At 42.2% G+C, this 27,765-nt stretch overlaps 1 protein-coding gene across 3 annotated transcripts in view; it reads right to left on the bottom strand.

Moving 5' to 3' along the window:
• LOC126236919 (aspartate--tRNA ligase, mitochondrial) overlaps positions 1–27,765 on the bottom strand; it is a 161,727-nt gene that overhangs the window by 82,540 nt on the left and 51,422 nt on the right. For all 3 annotated transcript variants that reach the window (XM_049946575.1, XM_049946574.1, XM_049946576.1), the window contains exons 3-5: positions 12,368–12,534; positions 12,195–12,293; positions 7,639–7,737 (exon numbers count right to left, since the gene is read on the bottom strand). In XM_049946575.1, the coding sequence (XP_049802532.1) occupies positions 7,639–7,737; positions 12,195–12,293; positions 12,368–12,534 (365 nt within the window). The remainder of the gene's footprint in view (positions 1–7,638; positions 7,738–12,194; positions 12,294–12,367; positions 12,535–27,765) is intronic.

Genomic DNA, 27,765 nt, shown 5'->3' with positions numbered 1-27,765 from the left:
CACTTAGCAATTTTATGAAGGACCAGAACTTTCTTGGGCTCTGACAGAGGTGGTTGTTGTAAGCATTGATCTTTTTACACAGACACAAATTTCTCTTAGCATCTGCCTGTCGGCATTAGCGCATTCTCTTTTGAACTGAGAGTGCAACAGTCTTTGCTTCCTTGGCATTTTTTGAACTTCATTGTTAAACCGCAGTGGGTCTTCCCGTTAACCCACTTACTCAAGACATTCTTCTGCAGAGTATGATTTACAATCCCTTTAAACTTTGTCCACAACTCCTCTACATCCATCATACTGAACTGAATGATGTAAATTCATTATCTAAGTCTGATTTTAACAGCTGTCTATTTGCTGTTTCTAGCAGAAATACTCACCTAGCCCTCTTGATTGATTTATTACCAGAGGAAATTTTTTATGGAACTGCTGATGAGTTGTTTTGTAGTGTTGCTTTCAATTGGCAGTTTTAACAACAGTGACAGTTTTGTTGCATACGAGGCAAATCAGAACAGCTCCAGGCATATCTTGCAGCATAAAACAATATTGTTCAGTCCATTCTTTCAAAAAAATCATATTTTCACTATCAACTTTACACATTTTATGATCCATATCAATGCAAAAAAACATTATAAGCCTTGAAAGTAACAAAACAAATTAAGAACAATGCCATACGAGATTGCAACTACTGCTGAAGTGATGATAAAATTCATCTAATTTACTTAAATTTGTTCTTTATAAAGATACTGTTGCATGGCACAAATCACGTGCCAACACATTGCAAAGGAGAAGCTTCTGTGTCAAAGTGTATGTCGATGCACCACAGAGGAGCCACTTTCACGTCATAGGTTGCCATCACCATATATACCACCCCTAACAACAAAATTATCATTTCACATCAAAGTTTTGTACAGTGGCATAAGCTTTGTTCAAGCTAAGATCACAAAAATTATGTTAAAATGAATATGTCTGCTTTGATTAAAAGAGGATTCATAGGTTGCTGGAACCAGAGATAATTTATAAAATTTCCTATTTCATTAAATAAAATTCTTGTATTGCCTTCGGGTGTGCATAGATTTTATGTGGATCAACATAACGTGTCTTCTGCGCTACACAGCATAGCAACTATGTATTTAATTTATGTACTAACCATTAAGAACTAAAATCAGTCACACAATTAGTTGTAAAATATAATAAAAAATTATATGAATGGCATAGAAACATTTTGTTATCCACAGAAAATATTTTTTTAAATAATTTACCTGAGTAATATAGGTTTTAAAGAAATTTTTGGTTATCCAGTTCTTGTCCTTCCATGGCCCAGATATGGACTGTGGTCCACCAGTTGCCTACCACGGGTCTAGGCCTTCAACAGTTTCTGCACACATTTGAGAAGTCAGTATTTATGTAGTGTAGGGCCTTACTTTTTCAGTTTTGTTTTACTCAATTTCCAGTATGTGCCAGTTCTACTTGTGGACTCAAATGTGTCAGATTTGTCGTTGATGCAACTGTGGCCAGTCTGAGAATGTGTGCCTTTTGCTGGCCAGTCAGGCTGCAAGCTCACCATATGGGCTATCTCTCAGGCAAGCAAGTGGAAAGTATCCTATCTTAAATAAAGTCTGTAATTTTCTAGGAGTCCATAGCATTTTTGTGAGTCTTAGTTTTCATGTTATTTTATACTCCTAAAGTTGGATAAGAAATTTGTAAATTGATGTATTTCAAAATACAAGCACTTTTACTACTTGTCAATAAACATCAGTCTGTTTCTTGTAAAAAAAAAAAAAAGTATTTTTAAAGTTTAACAATGTAGGAAAAGACAGATTGCTACTTATCTATCTTTTCCTGCATTGTTAAACTTTAAAAATACTTTTTTGCAACAAGAAATAAACTGATGTTTGTTGACAATGGAATCTTGTGAAACATGATGGTGTTATGGAGGTCTTTAAAACACACACACACACACACACACACACACACACACACACACACGTACACACGTTTACTGATGAAGGCTGTGGCCGAAAGTTATATGTGAGTGACTTAATTGTGCCTGTCTGCAACTTGACGTGTCTTCTTTACAGTATTTAGCAATCATCTTTTCCTACATTGTTGATATTCTTACCTGGAGTTTCCATTGTTATTTTTAAAGTTTTTTTTCTGCCTGTTTGATTGTCATGTCCCAAATTAGTCTAATTTGGTATATGGTTTAATCGTGTGTTAACAGAGACAACATAACATGGCAGTAGCAGGCATAGAATGTGACATATGACAGGAAATCCTCTTAGCAACAAATGCAGTTTACACCAAAAAATGACAGACATCAAAAGTCAAACAATGGCAAATCCAGGATGGAATGTAACAATATTATGAGAAGGAAGGTTGTTATTCACCATATAGCGGAAATGCTGAGTCGCAGATAGGTACAAAAGTTTTCAGCCACTAAGCCCTTCTTCAACAAAACACACACACACACACACACACACACACACACACACACACACACACACTCTGCAGTCTCAGGCAACTGAAACCACACTGTAAATTGCGGTCGACATAGCACTTTTCATATGTAATCCTCCTCAGTATCCTGCACCTTTCAAATCACTTATGACATTTATCATGAATTTGGCACTTAGCACCTTTCTACACTTATGTATCCAATTATTGCTACTACCACTACTTCTAACACAGAAAAATGAGGAGGCCCAAAATTTGAAGTAAGAAAATAAAATGAATAATAATGTTTAGATTCAGAAGTGACTTTAATGTGAAGTGTTAGGTTGGGCGGTGGACCAATCCATTCTATTTACACTGGTGTCGAAAATTAAAGCAACAAACAGAAATTTTGCATGGTTGCGTTTATTTTACCATAAAACACTATTAACAGGTGATAGTAAAGAAGAAACAATGTAAAGTATACAGAACATAAACAACTGCAGCATGTAAATGGTAGACAAAAATGTTCTTAGTTCTTCCCCACCTTAACTGATTTGCACAAGCATTCTGATAACTGGTTTATGTGCTCAGTATGGGGTGTGACCACCTATGGCAACAATACATGCCTTACAACAATGGGGCATGCTGTGAATGATGTCATCAATCTCATGTTGAGGCAATAGCACCCTTTCTTCCCGCAAAGCTGCTCACAAGTCTTGGGGAATAGTTGGTGGATGCTGACATAATGCAATTCATCTCCCTAGTTCATCCCAGACACGTTCTATGGGATTCAAATCGGGAGAGCAAGCAGGCCCTGCCATGTGTGCAATATCTACCATTTCTAAGAAAATATCAATCGCCGTGCTCTATGACATCGAGCATTATCGCCCATCAATACAAAGTCTGGGTCCACAGCAACTTGCAACAACTGCACATGATGTCCCAAGATCTTGTCAGATACCTGGCAGCAGTTAAACCTTGCTGATCACCATACAATTTCATGGTCTTTGGGATACAGTTTTGTTCTATATAAACTGTTATCACATCCAAGACACAACAGAACGATTCACATTAAGCGATCAGGCCCCACCAGTGTGCAACTGTCCTGCTCCCATTCTTCCTCCAATGCAGAGAGTCTGGTAAGTGTCTTCTCTTTGCCATACTGCATCATCTGTGACTGTATACACAGCTGTTGTGCCTGTGGGAGTGATCAACATAATTCCTGCCCACAATATTAGGGATCTTCCTCAATTGGTCTCTTTCCACAATATTTGGGTCCCAAAATTGCATCCCATGTTCTCTCCAGATGCGAATGCATTGAGAGTCGCTCTCCACACCAAACTGCAACTCATCGAAAAGAACATTGGCCCACTATTTGATCGTCCAGGTGGCATGTTGATGACTCCACTCTAGATGTTCTCTTCCATGAAAATGTCAGAGGTACACATACATCAGCTCTCCGCCAATAAAGGCAACTCTGCCAAAGCCTTCTGTACACCGTTATCCTCGAACAACATGCCCAGAGGATGCTGTAAGGTCATATGCCAGTTGGCGTGCAGTACTGAGGAGGTACTGTCGTGCCCTTACAGCCAATTATTGGTTCTCTCTTTCTGTAGTCACAAGTGGTCATCCCTGCCCTGGTCTTCGGGATACAATTTTGGTCTATATAAACTGTTATCACATCCAAGAAACAACAGAACCACTCACATTAAGTGATCAGGACACGCCAGTTTGCAACTGTCCTGCTTCCATTCTTCCTTTGGCCTTCCACTGCCGAGAGTCTGGTAGGTGTCTTCTCTGTGCCATAATGCATTGTCTGTAACTGTATACACAGCTATTGTGAATGTGGGATTACTTGGCAAACACTACCCGTTTGGTAGGTGCCCTGACTCATCGTTGGCATGGTTGTCCATTGACTGGAATGCCATCTTTCATACAGAACACAATTGTACAGACATCTGTTGACAGTCTGTATGGTTATACACGGGACTGGGAAATAGTGGTTTGTTGCCTTAATTCTTGACATCAGTGTATCTCCCCCCCATAAAGGTTGGTTGGTTGGTTTTGGGGAAGGAGACCAGACAGCGTGGTCATCGGTCTCATCGGATTAGGGAAGGATGCGGAAGGAAGTCGGCCGTGCCCTTTCAGAGGAACCATCCCGGCATTTGCCTGGAGCGATTTAGGGAAATCACGGAAAACCTAAATCAGGATGGCCGGACGCGGGATTGAACCATCGTCCTCCCGAATGCGAGTCCAGTGCTCCCCCCCATAAAGGTTTTCCCCTTGTCACTGATACTGGTTTCAGTAATTTATGTATGCAGGAACAGAAGGAAATTGTTCTTATTATTGAAGCACTTGTACCTATAACTAGGGCATAATGAATCTGAAAGGAATTCCTTACTGCAGGCAACACATGTTTAACAGGTATGGGCTCTGATAGTACAGGCTATCACAGCTATTATTAATATTGTAAACAATATGGCCAAATTAAGCTTAAACCATTCCTCAATTTTCCCATTTCAAGTGCCATGGTACACTGCTACTGCATCCGGCCCAAACAATGCGTAAGCATTAAGTAATGTTTATAATCTAGTGAATGCTTAACATGAAAAGTTTTTAAGAGTACGCACCAAGGAGACAAAATTTGCACATAACCTTGTCATGTTCCATACATTATTATGTAAATTTTTATAATGGAAATTTAATTGAGTCACACCCAGGTTCGGTTTCAATTTTCCCTTTAATTCCTATGGAATATAAGTGTGGAACGCTTTCTCTGTCACTTTACATACCTCATTGGCAACTCATATAACAGTTTTAATGAACAACCTGTGGGTCTGCTGCAATTCGTTGAATAAACAAACAATCCCACAGATGATTATTTCCATTGGAGATCATCATATTAATGGATGTCAGCATTTGTGCATGTGATTATTGTAACTGAATTAATCTGAGCAACCAGATGCGAAATGTGTATACATATGCTTTACATAATACATTCAACTGCATGGTACCTCTGTACTACCACAGATGAGACAAACAGGATTTCTTGTGTAATTACTATACTACAATTTTAGTGTTACTGTTTGTTTAAAAAGAATTTTACTTATTTTCTTACTTAGTAATTAACTAGCAAGGTGAACATAAATTTACATGAATCACAACAATACATTTACAAACTTAAGATGAACCAAACTATTGCTTGAATAATATCAAGTCTTGATGTGTATATTGATGCATTTGATATCTGGATAATTTAATACAAGCAAACTGTGAGAACTGAGGAATATGGTTGTTGATATAAGGAAAACATGTAAGCTTAATTAAAAGACAATATTGCTATGTGATGTATCAAAGTTAGTTCTACGCTAGTTTATAGTTCATCTTACTAGGGTAATGCTTTCAATGCTCATTCATTTACAAAGGGTGGCAAGTGTGAGGGTACTAGATTTTCCTTGATTTTATTAGTAATAATTCTGATGGATGTAGGGGACTGGTGGGAAAATCACATTCTGTAGTAACATTAAATGAATAAGCTTGACATGTTTCATATTAGTGGGAAGAGGAGTTCAAGGATTTTAAGTTACCCCTAGTTGGGATCATACATCCTTTAAATAACTTTTGTTGTTGTTGTTGTTGTTGTTGTTGATGAAGAAGATGATGATGATGATGATGATGTATGCCCGTCTGAGGTTTTCCTTTTGTGCTTTGTTCAGTGGTGCGTTTGATCGAACTATGCCTGATGCCACTCTCAATTGCAGGAAAGAGATGACCCTCAATTGCAGGAAAGATATGACTGTGGCATACGCTGCTCCAAGAAATACCAATGACCCGAATATCCAATGGACAAGAATGTCAGCGGCATTAAGACTTCTTTGTATGTTCATGTTAAGAGCTTGTCCACCAAACACAATGTGAGTGAGTCGTCATACAAAGGGTGAAGATCAAATAGTGTTTTATCCATGAGATGTTGATTTTGCTCCGTAGTAGAGTTAATGATAACTACTGTAATGAGTTACTAAGGAGACTGTTGGGAGGCCATTGACTAACTGCATCAGAAGAGTTTGACAGACATGGACGCTCATAAACTTCTTGAAGTTGTGACTGAACAAGAACAGCTGGAATCAGCTACAGTAGCAACTTCCATCACGAAAAGTGATCAATCAGCAACACACAGTCAGGATGCCAGAGACTCGGATACCCCAGTTGGCGACTGTTGACCCATCCTGCTCCAATGAACGCCCATATCAACATTCTGGCTGCAGTGGCGTTACAGCCTCAAACCCCGCTGCAACTCGCAGCAGCCAGCAAAGGGATGATACAGCAATGATGGGTGCCTATAGGCACAGAACCTTACCTACTGTTCCAGCCCTCCCAACACCCGCCCCTGTGGATGTGGGCTCAAGCAGTGCTTCGCAACCATTGGACCAGCCAGGATCATCCTACACGCTTATGCCACTGTAGGCTGGTCCAATTGCTGACGTCAGACAGAAGGAGAAGGATGACGATATCGGCAGCACACCTCCCCCTTCCGCTTCACTGGTCCTGGCACTATTCCTGGCCATTTCCAGCACTAAGTGCCAAACAAAAGGAGGGAGGGCAAGGGATTTAACATCCTACAGTGTCAATATTGATTCAGAGGCTAGGAACTTAAGAGTCATATACAGCCTCTGGTGAGTGATTTTAAAGTCCCATGCAGCTCATTAAGCAGTCACATGCATACTATATTTACAGCATTTGGTTACACATCATTACAGTTTTAGTACAAAGATGCAACATTTTTATTTTTGATTACTTTTATGCACATCTCTCTCAGTACAATGGAATTGGTTCACAATGGCTTTGATTTGTTTTTGATTTCCTGTTATCCTACAGTACTCATTCATTCTGACTGGCGTTCTAATTGCTTGTGATTTCCAATACTTCACTGCTCCAGATTCCTTCCAATTCCCTCTCCATCTAAGCATAATTTTATGTTGCAGCCTTATGTGAAAAATAAAATTACATGGAAGTTGTTTTTTATATTATTTGAGTGGCATGGAAAAATGTACACAGTTCCACACAAAACTAGGAAATGAAGTATTACAAAACATAATAATGGAATGTATCTCCAATGAATGCAAAAATTAAAGCCAAATTCTGAAATTTTCTTAGCAACATTTAAACACAGTTTCAAACTGATACAAATATAATTTTATAAGAACTTACCTTATTGAAGTCTCGAATGCTGAAGGGCAACTGGTTTTTTGCCAAACTCACTACATTCAAATCAGAAATATGAACTTCTACACCCCCAGTCTTCATATCCTGGAAAAATTAGAAATCTGCAAAGAAGATATTGTCTTAACATTTTTTCTATTCGTTCACAGTAAAGTCTCATACTGACAACTACAACACAGTTAGGTCCCAAATCCACCCGTGGATTTCTCAGAAACTGATGTCTGGGTGAAGAATCCAGACGACGTGTGTGGTGAAACAAGCACTGAGGTTATGACTGTCATGTTTTAGAGCATGCTCTGCAAGAGGATATTGTGTTTTGTCAGTATACACCCTTTGTTTATGCCCATTCATCCTAACTGACAATTTAGAGGTAGTCATGCCGATGTAACAGGTGTGAACACTGTTTACATAACAGCTGGTATACGACATGTTGTTTCACAAGTGGCTCTCCCTTTGGTAATATATGTTTTGCCAGTTATAGGCCTGGTGCAGGTGGTATTAGGAGGGAGCATAGGGCTAGTCCTGCAGTGGTGACATTTACAGGGGCAGGAGGCATAGGGCAGGGAGGTGGGTGCAGAAGGAGCATGGAGCCTGACAGGGATACTGTGGAGATTGAGAGGGCAATGAAAAGCTATTTAGGTGTGGTGGGCAAAATCTCAGACAGAATAGATCTCATTTCAGGGCATAATTTTAGGAAGTCACAGCATTGCCGAAGTAGCTGTTTAATACTTTCAAGAACTGTACAATACTGAGTGACGAGTGATGGTATTGCTCCTAAGTTGTTTTTTGGAGGCATCAACAGTACCAGGATTGGATGTGATGGTCCAGGAAATCTGCTTTTGAACTAGGCTGGTGGCGTAAATTCGTCCTGTGAAGGCTGGGGTGAGAATGGTGGTGTATGGTGTAAAGAGTCTGCATCCGAACAAACACTTAAATACATACTTAGCTATGTTTACCTTGGGACTCCGACTACTGTCACTACTGTACATGTCAGGATGGTATCAGGTGGGCATCTAGGGTGTTTTTCCCCCACACATAAAATGAGAAATTCCAGAATTCAGGGAAAAAAATGTATTTTATTCCCAAGAACTACCACTAAGGAATATAATATTCATGAAAACTGCCTATTGCTGCAGAGCGAACCACACATGGTGTGGAAAAGGCATTTCACTCTCAATAGGAAGGACTGGTGGACATGTCCAGAGGGTAAGGAAGCAGGCAGGCAAGAGAGCGACCCGCTATTGCAGCCGCTACCTTGCCGACCCTCTTGCGTACCTCACGTGATGCACCCGGTCTTCGCATTAGCAAGTTTGCAGCCGAAAATTGGCATCTCTCACTCAGCTATACAACGGTGGCATCCCTGGATCAGCATAATAGCATGGGAGCCAGTAACAAGTACTGTGGCACAGTTTTAGTAACTGCTCACACCATTGCCTGAGGCTAAGTTAAAATGACGGAAGTAGAATACAATAAAATTTTTTAAGGGGAAGAGACGGGGGTGAGGGGAAAAGACGGGGGGGGGGTGAGGGGAAAAGACGGGGGGGTGAGGGGAAAAGACGGGGGGGTGAGGGGAAAAGACGGGGGGGGGGTGAGGGGAAAAGACGGGGGGGGTGAGGGGAAGAGAAGGGGGTGAGGGGAAGAGAAGGGGGTGAGGGGAAGAGAAGGGGGTGAGGGGAAGAGAAGGGGGTGAGGGGAAGAGAAGGGGGTGAGGGGAAGAGAAGGGGGTGAGGGGAAGCGAGGGGGGTGGGAAGAGAGAGGGGTGGGAAGAGAGAGGGGTGGGAAGAGAGAGGGGTGGGAAGAGAGAGTGGTGGGAGCGAGAGGAGGGGGAGAGAGGGGAGAGGGGAGAGGGGGGAGGGGAGGGGGGGAGTGGAGAGAGAGGGGGGGGTATGTAGATATATAAAGAAAGCTTTCTAATAAAGGCCGTAGTATATAATTCTCCATGTCTGATAAATGCACTACAGGGTAAGTTTATAGAAGCAAATCTGTTAAATGCTGCAACAATATTATTGAAAAAAAATTAAAAAATAGAACTAAAGAAAGGTGGCAGCCTTTCTCCAATTCTTTTCAATATTTACACTCACTGTACCATCAAGAAACAGGAAACATAGACCACCAGGAATATATCTAGGAAATGAAGGTATTTAAATACACTTATTAATTTGTAATACAAGAAACAATGGATAATATTCAAAGATCTACTCACTGACTACAGAAGCTAAAATTGGAGCCGGACCTGAATATATCAGAACAAAAGAAAAATATCATAGCTATCAAGAGAAACAAACATAAGAGGATGACGATCTTACTCAACAATCAAACTTCAGTCCAAGTCAAATATGGTAAAGAAATGTTCTTAGTGGAATATACATAATGAAAGGAATAAAGGCAATTCATTTTATGGCTTAGGTGTCAATGACACACAAAAAAAGAATGGACATGTTGGTAAGCTTTCAGACAATGTCCTCCCACAGAGCTAAATAGTATGGAATAAACACACACACACACACACACACACACACACACACACACACACACATTTTCATACATGCACATAGACCTTGGCTGCTACACTGTACATTCACTGCAGCCTGACTAAAGTGAGGAATTATTGTATCAGAGAAGTGGGTAACAGGAAAATAGGCCTAGGAGACAAATGGAGGGCTAGGGGGAAGGATGGCTGATTGAGAGTGAGAGACAGGAGTAGAATGGACAAACTCTATCTTCTTTGGCGACTAGTTCAATGGTGACCTTTTATATTTAATCATCCATTTTGTATATAATTGTGAAATGCTATCATGGGCTTTAAATAGTTGAAATGGAAAAGTAGGAATGTTGTACCATACGACGACCATGTATTCAAATTGTGGGTAAAAACTACATCAGAAATTATTGAAAATGAAAATTCATAATGTTTATGAAAACACTCTCTCTCCCCCCCCCCCCCTCTCTCTCTCTCTCTCTCTCTCTCTCTGTCTCCCCCCCCCCCCCCACTCTTGGGGGTGGGGTGGGGGTGGGGGGGTGACATAGCTCACTTGGTGACATAGCTCACATCATTTTAGCACTGTAAAAGACAGCCAGTTTTGGATCAGTCAGCAGCTGAAACAAAAACCAAGGTTCATGCATGGAATCAGTTGTCAGTTATTTGAGAAAGAGAGCTTCTGAGCAAGCAGTGACAGCTGTGACCAGATGAGAAACATGAGAAATGAAGATTAGTATTTAAATCAGGTTGATGATGAAGTCATCAGAGATGGAGTACATCATCAGAATTTGTGAAAGATGAGAACAGAAAGCAGTCATCCCTTTATCAATGGAACCATTCCAATACTGCACTTTAATCAGCTGAAAGTTATAAATGATTGGTCTGAGAGCACTATCAAGCTCATGGAGCACTACAATAAATAATATACAAAAACTACAAGCAGTATGACCTTTAAGTTGTGTCTTGAGTATCTCCATAAGGCTACAGAGCATAGAGACTTTTCAAATAATAAGAATTTCTTTTTTGAATGTGATTTTTCCTCATATTTGCCTCACAAGTTTGGTACATAAAAGGTTTAACAGTTACATTATTGAAGCTAATGTAGTAATGTTAATAATTAAGCGGAGTGGAATAAAGTCACTGGCTAATCAGCTACCTCTAACAAATATTTTTTAACATAAAATGTAAGTACAGTTTTATGTGCTTTTACTTTTTTTCAAAGTGTAGGGTCTGATTCACACCCCTTCCCCTTTTTCTGCATGGCCCAAATTCGTCACAACTTTCCCCTCCCTCCCCCACCCCCCACCCCCGTCCAACTTGAGAAGTACAAGCCTATATGTATTATGTTTCATTTTTGGAAGAAAAAAGTTTTAATACAACAATTTACAAAAAGATTTAAAGTTATTCTAAGAGTCAGTAGTTAAATAACTAATTTTTATGTATGCTATACAATTAAGGGAAAGTTACAAAATGCCAGTCGTGGAGACCAAGAAACAGAAGTCAATACTTTGAGAACAGTCTGCAATTTGTCAAGAATGGGTGAAAGCAGTGAAGAAAGGGATGGGCAACTCGGTACTGAACTAAGAGCAGTGGAACTGAAACAATGAGAGACTGACTGTAAGAGTTCGAACAGAAACTAGACTCAACAAAGTGAATGGTGAATGACTGTTCCTTAGGACCTGGTCCTTTGTGAACAACCCACTTCTACACCGAATACAACTGTACAACTGGTGAGCTCCTCGATACAAATGGTGACAGCACACACACAGACGACAAAGTACAAGTTGCCATTTTTAACACTGCAGTGGCAGCCTAATGGAAGGCCAACTGTAAGGTCTAGAAAGAGATGGATTGAAGTTAAAACTTGTAATGTGCCTAATCCACAAAGGAAGCACTACAAGAAACAGTCGCTGCAAATGCTTTTAAACATACCATACATGATAAGTAACGTGTTCATCGTATCATAAAACTAATCTAAAATCTATCATTGCTATGATAGTTCTCACATAATCAGTTAATAATTACATATCTTCAAAACAAAATTTGAGCAACAAAATTTTCTTACAGTATTTTCCTGACCTTGAGGTCTTTCTTGAACAACTCCAGTAGCAGACAGGATGGACTCATATGGGGTATTTTTTATAACATCAGTGAGATCTCTTCTCTGCAACAGAAATAAATTCTCATTTAGATTCTTCAGTAGAACCTTTCCACAAAAAGAAAATAATTGAAACTTACCTCTTTTGGTATAACTAGCTGAGTTGAGCCATAGGAGTCTCTTAATGTAATAAACTTCCCCATTCGTTGAAACTCAAGCCAGCCAAATAATTTCACCACACTTCCCACATGCTTCTCAGTGAGGTCTCCACAAGAATGTGTTCGTTTCGTAAACTTGTTCACATTTCCTAGATTTAACACAAATTTGTATAAAATAACTATTACAATGAAAGATTAAAGTAACAAATTAACTCAGCAAAGGGGTTCTCAGCACATTACCATTATGAAGCACAGCTGCATCAAATCTCCCCTCATAATAATCCCTCTGTGATCACTGAGGATTATTTCTTGAAATCATTAAATTTTTCAATATTTTTATTCAATATCGACTCAAATACTGAAGAATCAGTTCGTTCCGTGTGTAAGATGATTCTCAATCAATATTTCATCTCTAAGCTGACTTCATATGAATATTCATTCTTGTATGTTCATAAAAGTAACCACTAATCTTGTCTCTCTGAACTACAGTTATTATGCTGGGAGATCAAAAAGTTTCCATTTGAGGGCTGTACAGTCCATAATTGGTGTGACAACCAGGCTAAATTGCCATGGGCTTTGAGGGAATCATCCCACTAATATACCAGACTGATAATGGCAGTTTGGTAAAACAACATGCGGTACTGCATAAAGAAGTCCATAGCAGCCTTCTGTGCATCCTTGTCCGACAGGAATCGATGGCCCTTCAAGGCCTTTTTTAAGGGACTGAAGGCATGATAATCACATAGAGAGAGATCAGGACTAAGGATGGATGCTCAAGTATCTCCCACTTGTCTGTAACAGGTGATGCTGGCCTCCCAGAAAAACTGGCACATTGTGTCTAACTGCATCCCTCATGGAACCATTCCATAATAGTGATTTTCAACAGACATTTTGCCCCATATACAATCTACCATTGTTTGTCCTTCAGCAGCCAAGAAAAGAATAACAGCATGTTAGTCCTCTTTGGACACATTTGGTAATAACATCACCATAGTTCAAATCTTTGCAATTACTGCACACACAGCGAAAAGACACAAATACCATATTAATCCCTTGTCTACACATCAGTGTTTATATACCTGCAGTGGATTCATGCTACACTGTATTTATTCTGCAGCAATGTCCTAAAATCGAAACTATTTAATCGACCCTTCTACAAAACAGTGAGAGAGCAAAAGCAACTCCAGCATGTGACAATGGCAGACAGATATTTACTATTAAAAACAGTCTTGATCATGATTTATTTATCAAGGTGACCGGTTTTGACCACTACTGTGGTCATCTTCAGACCTACAAGTTGTATACAAAGCTTTAAATCTTTTCACTTCACTTCACAAAATTAATCCATTATCTGCTTTAAACGAACAACTTCAGTTCAAAGACAAACATTTCTTTGAGCTTTTCGATGATCTGCTTTAGAACGTTTACTCTTCTGTCCTTTGTTTTTTAAAATTATGAAGACTTTTAAGAAATATTTTATCTTTACATTGTAATTATATTTCACCAAACATTATTTTATGACTGACTGTTTTAGAATTTTTGCTTATATGCTTTTAGAGTGCATATTGGTAATTCACATCCTTTTATTTTTGACACTACGGCTCATAATATTATAATTTTAAATTCCATCCATTTTCATTATTTTTATTTGTTTATAAGACTGGCATATAACTTAAGGAATAGCCATGCCTTTTAAAAATTGTCACATGTAATTTACATACCAACTTCATAGACAATATTTCATATATACGGACAACTACTTCGTATCGTATTTGTGCAGCATGTAGTATAAATGTCAGCTAAAGATTATTGCAGCTTACTCATTGAAAATCGTTTCAATAAAGACATGTTGCTGCTCAATAATACATCGTCTGACGTGCCAGTCTTCGCCATTCCACTTTCGCAACAACTTCGTTGGAAAGAAGCCTGCTGCCACATCTTTGCACTGGCGTTTGTCCTCACCATGGCAACCACTAATTCGCCTATTGACTTTACAACAACTTCAGTGGAAAGAAGCCTGCTGCTTCATCTTTGCAACGGCGTCCAATTTCACCATGGCAACCAGTGGTTCCGAATAGTTCACTAACAGGCCTTGAGAGGGCAGCTCATGTACTGCCAAACCGAAGTTCATTTTTCCTACATATTTAAATATTTTTAACACTTCTTAATTGACGATAGCTGTTTAATAAGCTAAGTTTAGTGTGTATTTATTTTTAATTCTTGACAATGTTCTTTTAACTAAGAAATTTTAAAATTGTAATTCGACTTATAACTCATTGGTTAGTAATGACATCATGCAGTCAGAAGTGGGTGGAGCCTCCATTATATATAGTAAGGCGTGCACTGGTTTCTCCAGTAGTGATTCTCCAACGGAAAGAGGTTCCTACTCAATGGTAATTCATCATTTTATAGCTTTATGTATTTTCTTTAATGTATGTAGCCCTCTAATTAAAGCTTTGTATACAACTTTTAGGTCTGAAGATGACCACAGTAGTGGTCGAAACCAGTCACCTTGATAAATAAATCGTGATCAAGACTGTTTTTAATAGTAAATATTTGTAAGACATTGATCACTGCCTCTCCCATAATGTATTCAAAAGTAATGGCAGACAGCTTTTGTCACTTACTATTTTATGTCTTACTCCAAGCAAAGTCTGGCATGAACATAATAAAAAGAATGAGATACAATATGAAACTCTTATCATGAGGATGAAAATGAAAATAGCTGTACACAACATAAATATTAGGACTATGGTACCATGTAAATATCTCTTCATGACTGATTAGAACATAGTGTCCCAATAAATTATTTTATGAGGTAAATCATATGGAGAACTAAAGCTTGACAAATATATGTAAGATATTTCTGTGAGACATGGTGAGTGACAGTTTGAAATTCTAAGTAATGTTGTGCCAAGTCTCCACTAAAATACGTTTGAAAATTATGAAATAGTATAGTGGTGGAACTCTGATGTCTTAGATAATGGGGTTTTCTTCACCGGTCAAAATAATAGAACGATTACATGTGATATCAACAATCCTGCAAAGATAAACATTTCACTCAGTGATATATAACATAAGGAAATATACTTTCTTATGTGTCAAACCAGACAATAAACTAGATTGATCAGTGCCATGAAAAAGGCAAAAAACACAGATGGGTGAACATTATAACTACAAGTAACATGAGTCCATATCAGCATTAAAGAACCAAAGCCAATAGAGCACTAACTGACACCCCTACTGTGAGGTTTTTCTCCACGACTCTAGGTTTGCACTTGTCAAAGATGAAACTATGAGGCCTATAAACAATATATCCTGCTAGTTTCCTAATGTGACTGACTATTGCCTACATTTGACGTCAAAGCTAACCACTTGTAGAAGTCAGATGGCAGGACTAGCAGTGGAGGGTAGGTGAAGTGCGTTAGGGAGATGCGGAAAACAGTGCAGTCATGGTTATATTGTGGAAACAGAGAAATATACCTGATGTCCAAAAGGAGTATGATCACTGGCTTTCGGGACAAGGGTGGAAGTATTTCCAAAAATGGCATTGACCAAAGCTGGTGATGAACCAACTGTCATGGGCCACAGATGACAGGAGTGAACAACTGCTCCGACCAACCAGGCACTACCACTGACTGTTTTTCATCCCTGGAATTTGCACACCAATAGGGCCACTGGAAGTGCACTGAGTGGCAACAAGTGGCCTTTTCAGATGAATCAAATTTTATGCTCCATCAGACTGAAAGTAAACACCCTGCAACAATCACTGGAAAGGTCCAAGCTAGAGGAGGGAGTATTATGGTCTGGGGAATGTTTTCATGGCATGGTCTGGTTGATATCATCATTCTGGAAGGCACAATATATCAATGCAAGTATGCATCTATCCTTGGGGACCATGTTTGTTTTTCCTCGGAAGAATGTCATCTACCAACAGGACAATGTAATGTGTCACATAGCTAGCAGAGTACATGCACCATTCAAAGAGCACTAGAGTGAGTTTACTATACACCCCAGATTTAAATCCAATTGAGAATCTGTGGGGCCACCTTGATCGGGCCCTTTGCACCATGCATCATCAACGAGACACCTAACACAGCTGGCCTTGGCATTGGAGTTGGCATAGCTCCAAATCCCTGTCAATATCTTCCAGACTCTCTTCCTGCACCCTCTGAACGGCAAAATGTGGTTATTCAGACTTCTGACAGATGGTCACATTAATGTGACTGGACCATGTCCAACAGTTATCAGAACTATACAATTTCTTATCCAAAGAGGGATTCAAAAAAATTTAATACTTTATTATTCATTGTGTAATTTATTGATTACTGATGACAATAGCACAGTTAGTTCATATGGAACTATTTTAGCTAAAGAAAAGAATTTGCTATCACGGCAACCACGTGAAGGTGAAATTTTCAATGAGGATATTATAGTTTGTTTCTAGACTGGTACAGCTCATTTGAAAGCCCTAATTCTGTTCTTTTTAACAAACATTTAAAATTTTTTTAAAACTTTTTATTTCAAAAATTATTTGTATTAAAAAAAATCAGTCTTCTACAATGTTTCAGTCTTAAAATATAATTATTTCCAACATTCAATGCCACCATTACATAGCCTTGACTATTCAGTTCTCAGAAAAACAAATTTCTGCTAAAACAACTTAATATTCTGTTAATTATTCAAATTAAAATCTTGAGATTTTTTAGAAAATTTTGGGAATCTCCTTTCAAAATGAACTATTTTCCTACTAAATAGTACTAATCATTTTGGCATTTTCTTAATTACACATTGCTAATGACTTACATAAACTTATGACACTGGATACTATTTCTTTGTTCCTTTTAATTTTCCTGACTTATCTTCATAGTAGCGGATCAGCTGGCATTATCTGAGTATAAATTTTTCCCAATCTTCTATTGGTCCATCTCCTCCTCTCCCCCCCCCCCCCCCTCTATGCCCCCCACCATCTGTTCATCTCCACCTGCCTCTTCCCCCGTCTCTGTGACCAACTTGTCCTGTCCTCCTCTCCATCCATCTTTTCCTTCAGTTCTCACTGTCCATCTCTTCCTCTCCCTCTCTTTGTCCATCTCCTCCTCCCCTTCTTCCTTTTCCACTTGCCCACTTTCTCTGCCCATCTCATCCTTTCCCTCTCCCTGTCCATCACCTTCTCAGAATTGATGTCCATCTCCCTAACCCCCTTTCTCTGTTCACCTCATCCCCCCTCCCCCTCTCTCTAGCCATTCCCCCCTGCCTCATCTCACCTACCCAGCCTCTTCTCTATACATCTCAATCTTCCCCCAGCCTTGTTAATCTGCAGGTGTAGCCCCAGCAAAACAGGCTGATGAAGTAAGCTCATACTACTTCTAGGTAACACACCTGTCATGCAGGGCAGCCTACATGTCGGGAATTGGAAAAAACTTTCATGCCCCTGATATGTAGGCTGTCCCGCAAAACACGTTGATAAGGAAGGCCGATACTACAACAACACACAACACCTGTTGGTGGCTGAAAAATGTTTCTTGCTCCTGGAGTGTAGGTTGGCCAATACTACTCCCATACAACATGCCTGTCATGCAGGACAGTTTCACGACAAGGAATGCGCAGCACATATTTGATCATATCTCCACTCCTATGAGTGCTAGGAGGTTCTACCCATGCAGTACTGATACTCACGAAATTTGCTCTTCGTGTACCAAATTTGGCTGAAATTGACCAAGAGGTTTGTGTTTGCATAATTACCGTTCCAGTAGAAAGAGAACCACTGCTTAGAATGATGTCAAGTTCGAATAGCATACTATTGATGCAGGGGGAAGCGTCACGCGATGGAAAAAAAAAAAAAAAAAAAAAAAAAAAAAAAAAAAAAAAAAAAAAAAAAAAGAGAGAGAGAGAGAGAGAGAGAGAGAGAGAGAGAGAGAGAGAGAGAGAGAAAGAAATGGTGCTGTAAGCATACTAATATAAAAAGGACTGGCTACAAATGCGAGATCAATCGTAGTACAACAGCTATGGTTTGAGTTGCACATTACATCATCTGTATTGTTCAAAGTGCATGACTGCACAAGTTCAGCAGAAAAAAGTAGTGGCAATGTTTGTTAGGTAAGTCCATCCATCACAGCATGATCATACATTATAGTATGGGAAAATCAGTTTTTAATTGTCCTGGGGTCAAAAATTACATAAAAAGCAAAATTACTTTGATTTTTAATTGTTTTGGGACCAAAAATGCTTAAAAATCAAAATTACAACTGTTTCTAATTGTCTCGAGACAGGTGCAAGACATGTTCAATATGCTGTCCACCATTTTCTGCCATAAGCTGAAGTAGAGAAACAGCATGTTCCACAACAGATCAGAATGTCTCGGGGTCACGTTCAGAATGTGTTGCGCAATGCTCGATTTCAATTCAGTTACGTTTGTTAATTGGAACACTGAACTCATCTTTCAGATAACCCCACAGCCAGAAGTCACAAGGATTACGATCTGGATGGCTAAGCTGCAAGGAAATGGCTGCTGATGATTCTAGCATTTTCAAAATGCCTCTGCAGTAGCTGCTTCATTGGCTCTGCAATGTACAGACAAGCACTATCTTGCATAAAAATGATCCTTCCAACACATTCACACTGTTGAGGGGATGGAATGACATTGATGGGCAAAAAACACTCACAGCATTTACCAGTGATGGTACAGGTAACAGAACACACAGGACTCATCTCCTCAAAAAATACAGTGCTCCCATTAACAATGCCATCAAGCTGCACCACACAGTCACATTTGCACAATGAAATGGTACTGGTTGATGTGCATGTAGGTTTTACCATCCATGTTCTGCAATTCTGTGTACTGATACGTCCTTGAAGATGGGAATGGGCTTCGTCTGTCCACAGAATGTTCTATGGCCATTCACTGTCCACTTCCATGCAAGCAAGAAATTCCAGAGTGAACGTTTGTATTGCTAGCAGGTCAGCAGGAAGCAACTCCTGAACATGGGTGATTTTGTATGGACAGCAATGTTTCGCAGTATTTTAAACACTGTGTTCAAAGATCTGGCCAACATTCGGGCAATTCCCTGAACAGCGCATGTTTGCACAACACCACTCCTGCAATGCTGTGGCCACTGCTTGTACTTACAAATAACCAGTCTTTTCAGATTTTGTAATAATTTTCTCCAGAGCCTCATCAGACATAATAATAATGCCTTTTTCCATAACCTTGAGTGTTCAGAAATTCTGCTGTGTTACTGGTGCAGAGTAACCATTCTAGTAATAGGGCTTTGCCAGTAGCACAAGACCCTTCATGGAGACAGTCACTTTGGCGACTCGGACAAAAACTAAGGAACAGCTGTGCGCCACACGTCTGTTGGTGTTACAGCACGATCTATTGGTAAACATTTTTGTGTTTTTTCCCATGACGTTCCCCGTGCAGCAATAATATGCTGTTCAAACCTGACATCATTCTGAGCAATGGCTCTTTTTCTACAACATTTTGAAACTACCACCTCTATCTGTCCATCTCTTCCTCCCCATACTCTCTGCCTCTTCATCTCCCCGCCTCCCTTTTCTTGTCCATCTCTTCTGCACCTTCTCTCTGATCATATTTTCACCCCCTCCCTCAGTCCATATCCTCCTCCCTCATCTTCCTTTTCCACCTGCCCACAAAACATGTACACCATCCACTTGTCTCCTGTATCTCCCTCTCTTCCTTCTCTCTCTGTTCATCTCCGCTAAACACTCTCTCTGTCCATTACTTCTCCACTATCTGGCCATATCCCCCTCCCCTCTGTCTGTATATCTCTTCTGCAGCTCCTTGCCCTTCTCTCTGCTCATCTCCTTTCTTTCCCCTCTCTGTCCATCTACTACTCCTCCCCCAACTCTCTCTGTCAATCCTGTCGCCCCCACCCTCTTGTCCAACTACTCCATCCCCTCTCTTTACCTATCTTGCCCTGACCCTCCACTCCCTACCCATATCCTCTTGCACCCTTTTCCCTCAACCTACTCCGTCCCACCTCCTACCACCTTTTCCATCTCCTCCTGCCCCACTCTCCCTATCCATCTCTCCCTATCCATCTCTCCCTTCCCTCTCCGTACCCTTTTCCCTCAACCTACTCCTTCCCACCTCCTACCACCTTTTCCTTCATCCATCTCCTCCTGCCCCACTCTCCCTATCCATCTCTCCCTTCCCTCTCCATACCCATCTGCTGCTTCCCCCTGTCCCTTACTTCTGCCCCCTTCCCCTATTGATCTCCACCTCCCCCATCTCACCACCCATCTCCTCCTCTTCCCTCTCCGTCCCCCCTCCTCGCCCCTCTCTTTTCATCCTCTCCTCTGTCCAACCCCTGCTGTTCTGTGTCCATCCCTTCCTGCGCCCTCTCTCCCTATCCATCCCATCCTGCCCCCCCCCCCCTAAACAACCCCTCCTACATCCATCTTGACCCCTCTTCACCCACGCCTGTCTGCACCTGCAGCCTGTACACAACAGATCAATGAAGCAGGCTAATATTACTCCACCACAATATGACTGTTACGTAAGCCCGCCTACAGGTAAGGCGCTGGAATCTTGTTTCTTGCCCCCCTGCCCCTAGGCTGGCCAGCAAACCAGGACAATACGACATGCTGATACTATTCCCACACAACATGCCTGTCATGCAAGGTGACCTAACCATCAGGAGTTGAACATACAATGTATTTGTCGTATCTCCACTCCTACTGGAGATAGGACATGGTAAACTCCACAGTGCTGATAATTGTGAAGTATGCAGTTCATGTGCCAAATTTGTTTGAAATCAATCCAAGGCTTTGGGGGGAGATCAAGCACATACATACGTGCAGTCTGTAAGTATGTCACTTATACGAGGTGCATTCAAGTTCTAAGGCCTCGGATTTTTTTTCTCCGGATTGGAAAGAGATAGAAACATGCACATTGTTTTAAAATGAGGCCGCGTTCATTGTCAATAGGTCCCAGAGATGGCAGCACCGTATGGCAGATGGAATTTTACCGCCAGCGGGGAGAATGTTTTAAATACTTAAAATGGCGACGTTTTCCTTACTTGAACAGCGTGCAATCATTCGTTTTCTGAATTTGCGTGGTGTGAAACCAATTGAAATTCATCGACAGTTGAAGGAGACATGTGGTGATGGAGTTATGGATGTGTCGAAAGTGCGTTTGTGGGTGCAACAGTTTAATGAAGGTAGAACATCGTGTGACAACAAACCGAAACAACCTCGGGCTCGCACAAGCCGGTCTGACGACATGATCGAGAAAGTGGAGAGAATTGTTTTGGGGGATCGCCGAATGACTGTTGAACAGATCACCTCCAGGGTTTGACAATTCTGTGGGTTCTGTGCACACAATCCTGCATGACGACCTGAAAATGCAAAAAGTGTCATCTAGGTGGGTGCCACGAATGTTGATGGATGACCACATGGCTGCCCGTGTGGCATGTTGCCAAGCAATGTTGACGTGCAACGACAGCATGAATGGGACTTTCTTTTCGTCGGTTGTGACAATGGATGAGACGTGGACACCATTTTTCAATCCAGAAACAAAGCGCCAGTCAGCTCAATGGAAGCACACAGATTCACCACCACCAAAAAAATTTCGGGTAACCGCCAGTGCTGAAAAAATGATGGTGTCCATGTTCTGGGACAGCGAGGGCGTAATCCTTACCCATTGCGTTCCAAAGGGCACTACGGTAACAGGTGCATCCTACGAAAATGTTTTGAAGAACAAATTCCTTCCTGCACTGCAACAAAAACGTCCGGGAAGGGCTGCGAGTGTGCTGTTTCACCAAGACAATGCACCCACACATCGAGCTAACGTTACGCAACAGTTTCTTCGTGATAACAACTTTGAAGTGATTCCTCATGCTCCCTACTTACCTGACCTGGCTCCTAGTGACTTTTGGCTTTTTCCAACAATGAAACACACTCTCCGTGGCCGCACATTCACCAGCCGTGCTGCTATTGCCTCAGCGATTTTCCAGTGGTCAAAACAGACTCCTAAAGAAGCCTTCGCCGCTGCCATGGAATCATGGCGTCAGCGTTGTGAAAAATGTGTACGTCTGCAGGGCGATTATGTCGAGAAGTAACGCCAGTTTCATCGATTTCGGGTGAGTAGTTAATTAGAAAAAAAATCGGAGGCCATAGAACTTGAATGCACCTCGTATTTAACACATCTCTCTCCTCCATTCCCCTGCATCCACCGCTACCTCCCCAACTCTCCACCTTATCCTCCCACCTCTGTCTCTCCTCCTCCTCCTCTTTTTGTCCATTTCCTACTCCCCTTGTCCCTGACAATGTTCACCTCCTCCTCCTCTCTCTTTCCATCTCCCCCTTCCTATCTTCCTTTTCCACATGCCCACTGGCCATCTACACCTTCCACCTGACTCATGTATATCTCTCCCTCCTACCGTCCTCCTGTCATTTCCTCCTGCCTCTCACTCTGTCCATCCCCCCCCCCCCCTCCCTCCCTCTATCCACAGCTCAACCTGTCCCCAGTCACACTCATCTGCAAGTGTAGATGCTGCTATGCACTTCAATAAAGCAAGCTGATATTATTCTCACAACAAGCTTATCACGCAGGGCAGGCTACACATCAGGGGCTTGCATATTATTTATTTTATCCTGACATGCACAACCCCATGCTACGCACACCAATACTACTCAAACACAACATGCCTGTCATGCAAGGCAGCCTACATACAAGGAGCCAGAAAATCACTTCTTGCCCTTTACATGTTGGCTCCCTGCATGTTGATCTGGCAGACCGATACTGCTCCCACACAACATGCCTTTCGTGCAGGGCAGCCTGTACAACAGGGGCTGGATAAAACACATTTTTGTCTGTATCTACACTCTACTGGAACTAGTAGGTTATAATCCCCACACTGCTGATGGTTATGAGGCCTGCTATTTCTGTGGCAAATTTGGTCGAAATCTATGCAGGTGTTTGGTAGGAGATCCTGGACACAAACAAATACACTCAGCTATTTTTTTTATTATTATTTATGAATTTGGCCAGCTATGGACCGCTTTTTATACACTCCTGGAAATGGAAAAAAGAACACATTGACACCGGTGTGTCAGACCCACCATACTTGCTCCGGACACTGCGAGAGGGCTGTACAAGCAATGATCACACGCACGGCACAGCGGACACACCAGGAACCGCGGTGTTGGCCGTCGAATGGCGCTAGCTGCGCAGCATTTGTGCACCGCCGCCGTCAGTGTCAGCCAGTTTGCCGTGGCATACGGAGCTCCATCGCAGTCTTTAACACTGGTAGCATGCCGCGACAGCGTGGACGTGAACCGTATGTGCAGTTGACGGACTTTGAGCGAGGGCGTATAGTGGGCATGCGGGAGGCCGGGTGGACGTACCGCCGAATTGCTCAACACGTGGGGCGTGAGGTCTCCACAGTACATCGATGTTGTCGCCAGTGGTCGGCGGAAGGTGCACGTGCCCGTCGACCTGGGACCGGACCGCAGCGACGCACGGATGCACGCCAAGACCGTAGGATCCTACGCAGTGCCGTAGGGGACCGCACCGCCACTTCCCAGCAAATTAGGGACACTGTTGCTCCTGGGGTATCGGCGAGGACCATTTGCAACCGTCTCCATGAAGCTGGGCTACGGTCCCGCACACCGTTAGGCCGTCTTCCGCTCACGCCCCAACATCGTGCAGCCCGCCTCCAGTGGTGTCGCGACAGGCGTGAATGGAGGGACGAATGGAGACGTGTCGTCTTCAGCGATGAGAGTCGCTTCTGCCTTGGTGCCAATGATGGTCGTATGCGTGTTTGGCGCCGTGCAGATGAGCGCCGCAATCAGGACTGCATACGACCGAGGCACACAGGGCCAACACCCGGCATCATGGTGTGGGGAGCGATCTCCTACACTGGCCGTACACCACTGGTGATCGTCGAGAGGACACTGAATAGTGCACGGTACATCCAAACCGTCATCGAACCCATCGTTCTACCATTCCTAGACCGGCAAGGGAACTTGCTGTTCCAACAGGACAATGCACGTCCGCATGTATCCCGTGCCACCCAACGTGCTCTAGAAGGTGTAAGTCAACTACCCTGGCCAGCAAGATCTCCGGATCTGTCCCCCATTGAGCATGTTTGGGACTGGATGAAGCGTCGTCTCACGCGGTCTGCACGTCCAGCACGAACGCTGGTCCAACTGAGGCGCCAGGTGGAAATGGCATGGCAAGCCGTTCCACAGGACTACATCCAGCATCTCTACGATCGTCTCCATGGGAGAATAGCAGCCTGCATTGCTGCGAAAGGTGGTTATACACTGTACTAGTGCCGACATTGTGCTTGCTCTGTTGCCTGTGTCTATGTGCCTGTGGTTCTGTCAGTGTGATCATGTGATGTACCTGACCCCAGGAATGTGTCAATAAAGTTTCCCCTTCCTGGGACAATGAATTCACGGTGTTCTTATTTCAATTTCCAGGAGTGTATATATATATATATATATATATATATATATATAGGCAAAGATGATGTTGAAAGACAGATGAGGTATGAGCGGTGGCAAACTGAAATTAGTGGAGATTGAGGCCTGGCGGATAACGAGAAAAGAGGATATACTGAAGGGCAAGTTCCCATCTCCAGAGTTCTGACAGGTTGGTGCTAGTGGTAAGTATCCAGATAACCCGGACGGTGTAACACTGTGCCAAGATGTGCTGGCCGTGCACCAAGGCACGTTTAGCCACAGGGTGATCCTCATTACCAACAAACACTGTCTGCCTGTGTCCATTCATGCGAATGGACAGTTTGTTGCTGGTCATTCCCACATTGAATGCATCACAGTGTAGGCAGGTCAGTTGGTAAATCACATGGGTGCTTCCACATGTGGCTCTGCCTTTGATCGTGTACACCTTCCGGGTTACAGGACTGGAGTAGGTGGTGGTGGGAGGGTGCATGGGACAGGTTTTACACCGGGAGCGGTTACAAGGGTAGGAGCCAGAGGGTAGGGAAGGTGGTTTGGGGATTTCATAGGGATGAACTAACAGGTTACGAAGGTTAGGTGGACGGCGGAAAGACACTCTTGGTGGAGTGGGGAGGATTTCATGAAGGATGGATCTCATTTCAGGGCAGGATTTGAGGAAGTCATATCCCTGCTGGAGAGCCACATTCTGAGTCTGATCCAGTCCCGGAAAGTATCCTGTCACAAGTGGGGCAATTTTGGGGTTCTTCTGTGGGAGGTTCTGGGTTTGAGGAGACGAGGAAGTGGCTCTGGTTATTTGCTTCTGTACCAGGTCGGGAGGGTAGTTGCGGGATGCGAAAGCTGTTTTCAGGTTGTTTCAGTAATGGTTCAGGGATTCCGGACTGGAGCAGATTCGTTTGCCACGAAGACCTAGACTGTAGGGAAGGGACCGTTTGATGTGGAATGGGTGGCAGCTGTCATAATGGAGGTACTGTTGCTTGTTGGTGGGTTTGATGTGGACGGACGTGTGAAGCTGGCCATTGGACAGGTGAAGGCCAACGTCAAAGAAAGTGGCATGGGATTTGGAGTAGGACCAGGTGAATCTGATGGAACCAGAGGAGTTGAGGTCGGAGAGGAAATTCTGGAGTTCTTCTTCACTGTGAGTCCAGATCATGAAGATGTCATCAATAAATCTGTACCAAACTTTGGGTTGGCAGGCCTGGGTAACCAAGAAGGCTTCCTCTAAGCGACCCATGAATAGGTTGGCGTACGAGGGGGCCATCCTGGTGCCCATGGCTGTTCCCTTTAATTGTTGGTATGTCTGGCCTTCGAAAGTGAAGAAGTTGTGGGTCAGGATGAAGCTGGCTAAGGTAATGAGGAAAGAGGTTTTTGGTAGGGTGGCAGGTGATTGGTGTGAAAGGAAGTGCTCCATCGCAGCGAGGCCCTGGACGTGTGGAATATTTGTGTATAAGGAAGTGGCATCAATGGTTACAAGGATGGTTTCCAGGGTAACAGACTGTGTAGGGATTCCAGGCGTTCGAGAAAGTGGTTGGTGTCTTTGATGAAAGATGGGAGACTGCATATATATATATATATATATATATATATATATATATATATATATATATAAAAAGATGATGTGACTTACCAAACGAAAGTGCTGGCATGTTGATAGACACACAAAATTCAAGCTTTTGCAACCAACTGTTGCTTCATCAGGAAAGAGGGAAGGAGAGGGAAAGATGAAAGGATGTGGGTTTTAAGGGAGAGGGTAAGGAGTCATTCCAATCCCGGGAGCGGAAAGACTTACCTTAGGGGGAAAAAAGGACAGGTATACAGTTGTGCACACACACATATCCATCCGCACATACACAGACACAAGCAGCTTCCTGATGAAGCAACCATTGGTTGCGAAAGCTTGAATTTTGTGTGTATTTTTGTGTTATATACAGGGTGTTACAAAAAGGTACGGCCAAACTTCCAGGAAACATTCCTCACACACAAATAAAGAAAATATGCTATGTGGACATGTGTCCGGAAACGCATACTTTCCATGTTAGAGCTCATTTTATTACTTCTCTTCAAATCACATTAATCACGGACTGGAAACACACAGCAACAACATACCAGCGTGACTTAAAACACTTTGTTACAGGAAATGTTCAAAATGTCCTCCGTTAGTGAGGATACATGCATCCACCCTCCATCGCATGGAATCCCTGATGCGCTGATGCAGCCCTGGAGAATGGCGTATTGTATCACAGCCGTCCACAATACGAGCACGAAGAGTCTCTACATTTGGTACTGGGGTTGCGTAGACAAGAGCTTTCAAATGCCCCCATAAATGAAAGTCAAGAGGGTTGAGGTCAGGAGAGCATGGAGGCCATGGAATTGGTCCGCCTCTACCAATCCATTGGTCACCAAATCTGTTGTTGAGAAGCGTACAAACACTTCGACTGAAATGTGCAGGAGCTCCATCGTGCATGAACCACATGTTGTGTCGTACTTGTGAAGGCACATGTTCTAGCAGCACAGGTAGAGTATCTCATACGAAATCATGATAACGTGCTCCATTGAGCTTAGGTGGACAAAACTAAAATGAGCTCTAACATGGAAATTAAGCGTTTCCGGACACATGTCCACATAACATATTTTCTTTATTTGTGTATGAGGAATGTTTCCTGAAAGTTTGGCCGTACCTATTTGTAACACCATATATATATATATCCTCTGCCTTCCCTGTCTCCCTGTGCAGGAGATGGGGAGTGTTTACTCCAATCAGCAACTGTAAATGAAATAATGTAAACTGTCTTTGCACTACCATATCAAGATATTGTCATTCCCGTGCAATCAAGACTGCAGTGTTGAAATTAAGAACTTTTCACAGAGAGAATATCATATGGAACAGAACATCTGTAGGTACACTTTGGCTGATATGAACCTAAAGAGTTGGA

Source organism: Schistocerca nitens, chromosome 2, assembly GCF_023898315.1.
Source record: "Schistocerca nitens isolate TAMUIC-IGC-003100 chromosome 2, iqSchNite1.1, whole genome shotgun sequence".
NCBI classification, from domain to species: Eukaryota; Metazoa; Arthropoda; class Insecta; order Orthoptera; family Acrididae; genus Schistocerca; species Schistocerca nitens.
The sequence above is the reverse complement of the archived record's forward strand: the minus strand, read 5'-3'. Positions and strand labels throughout refer to the sequence as shown.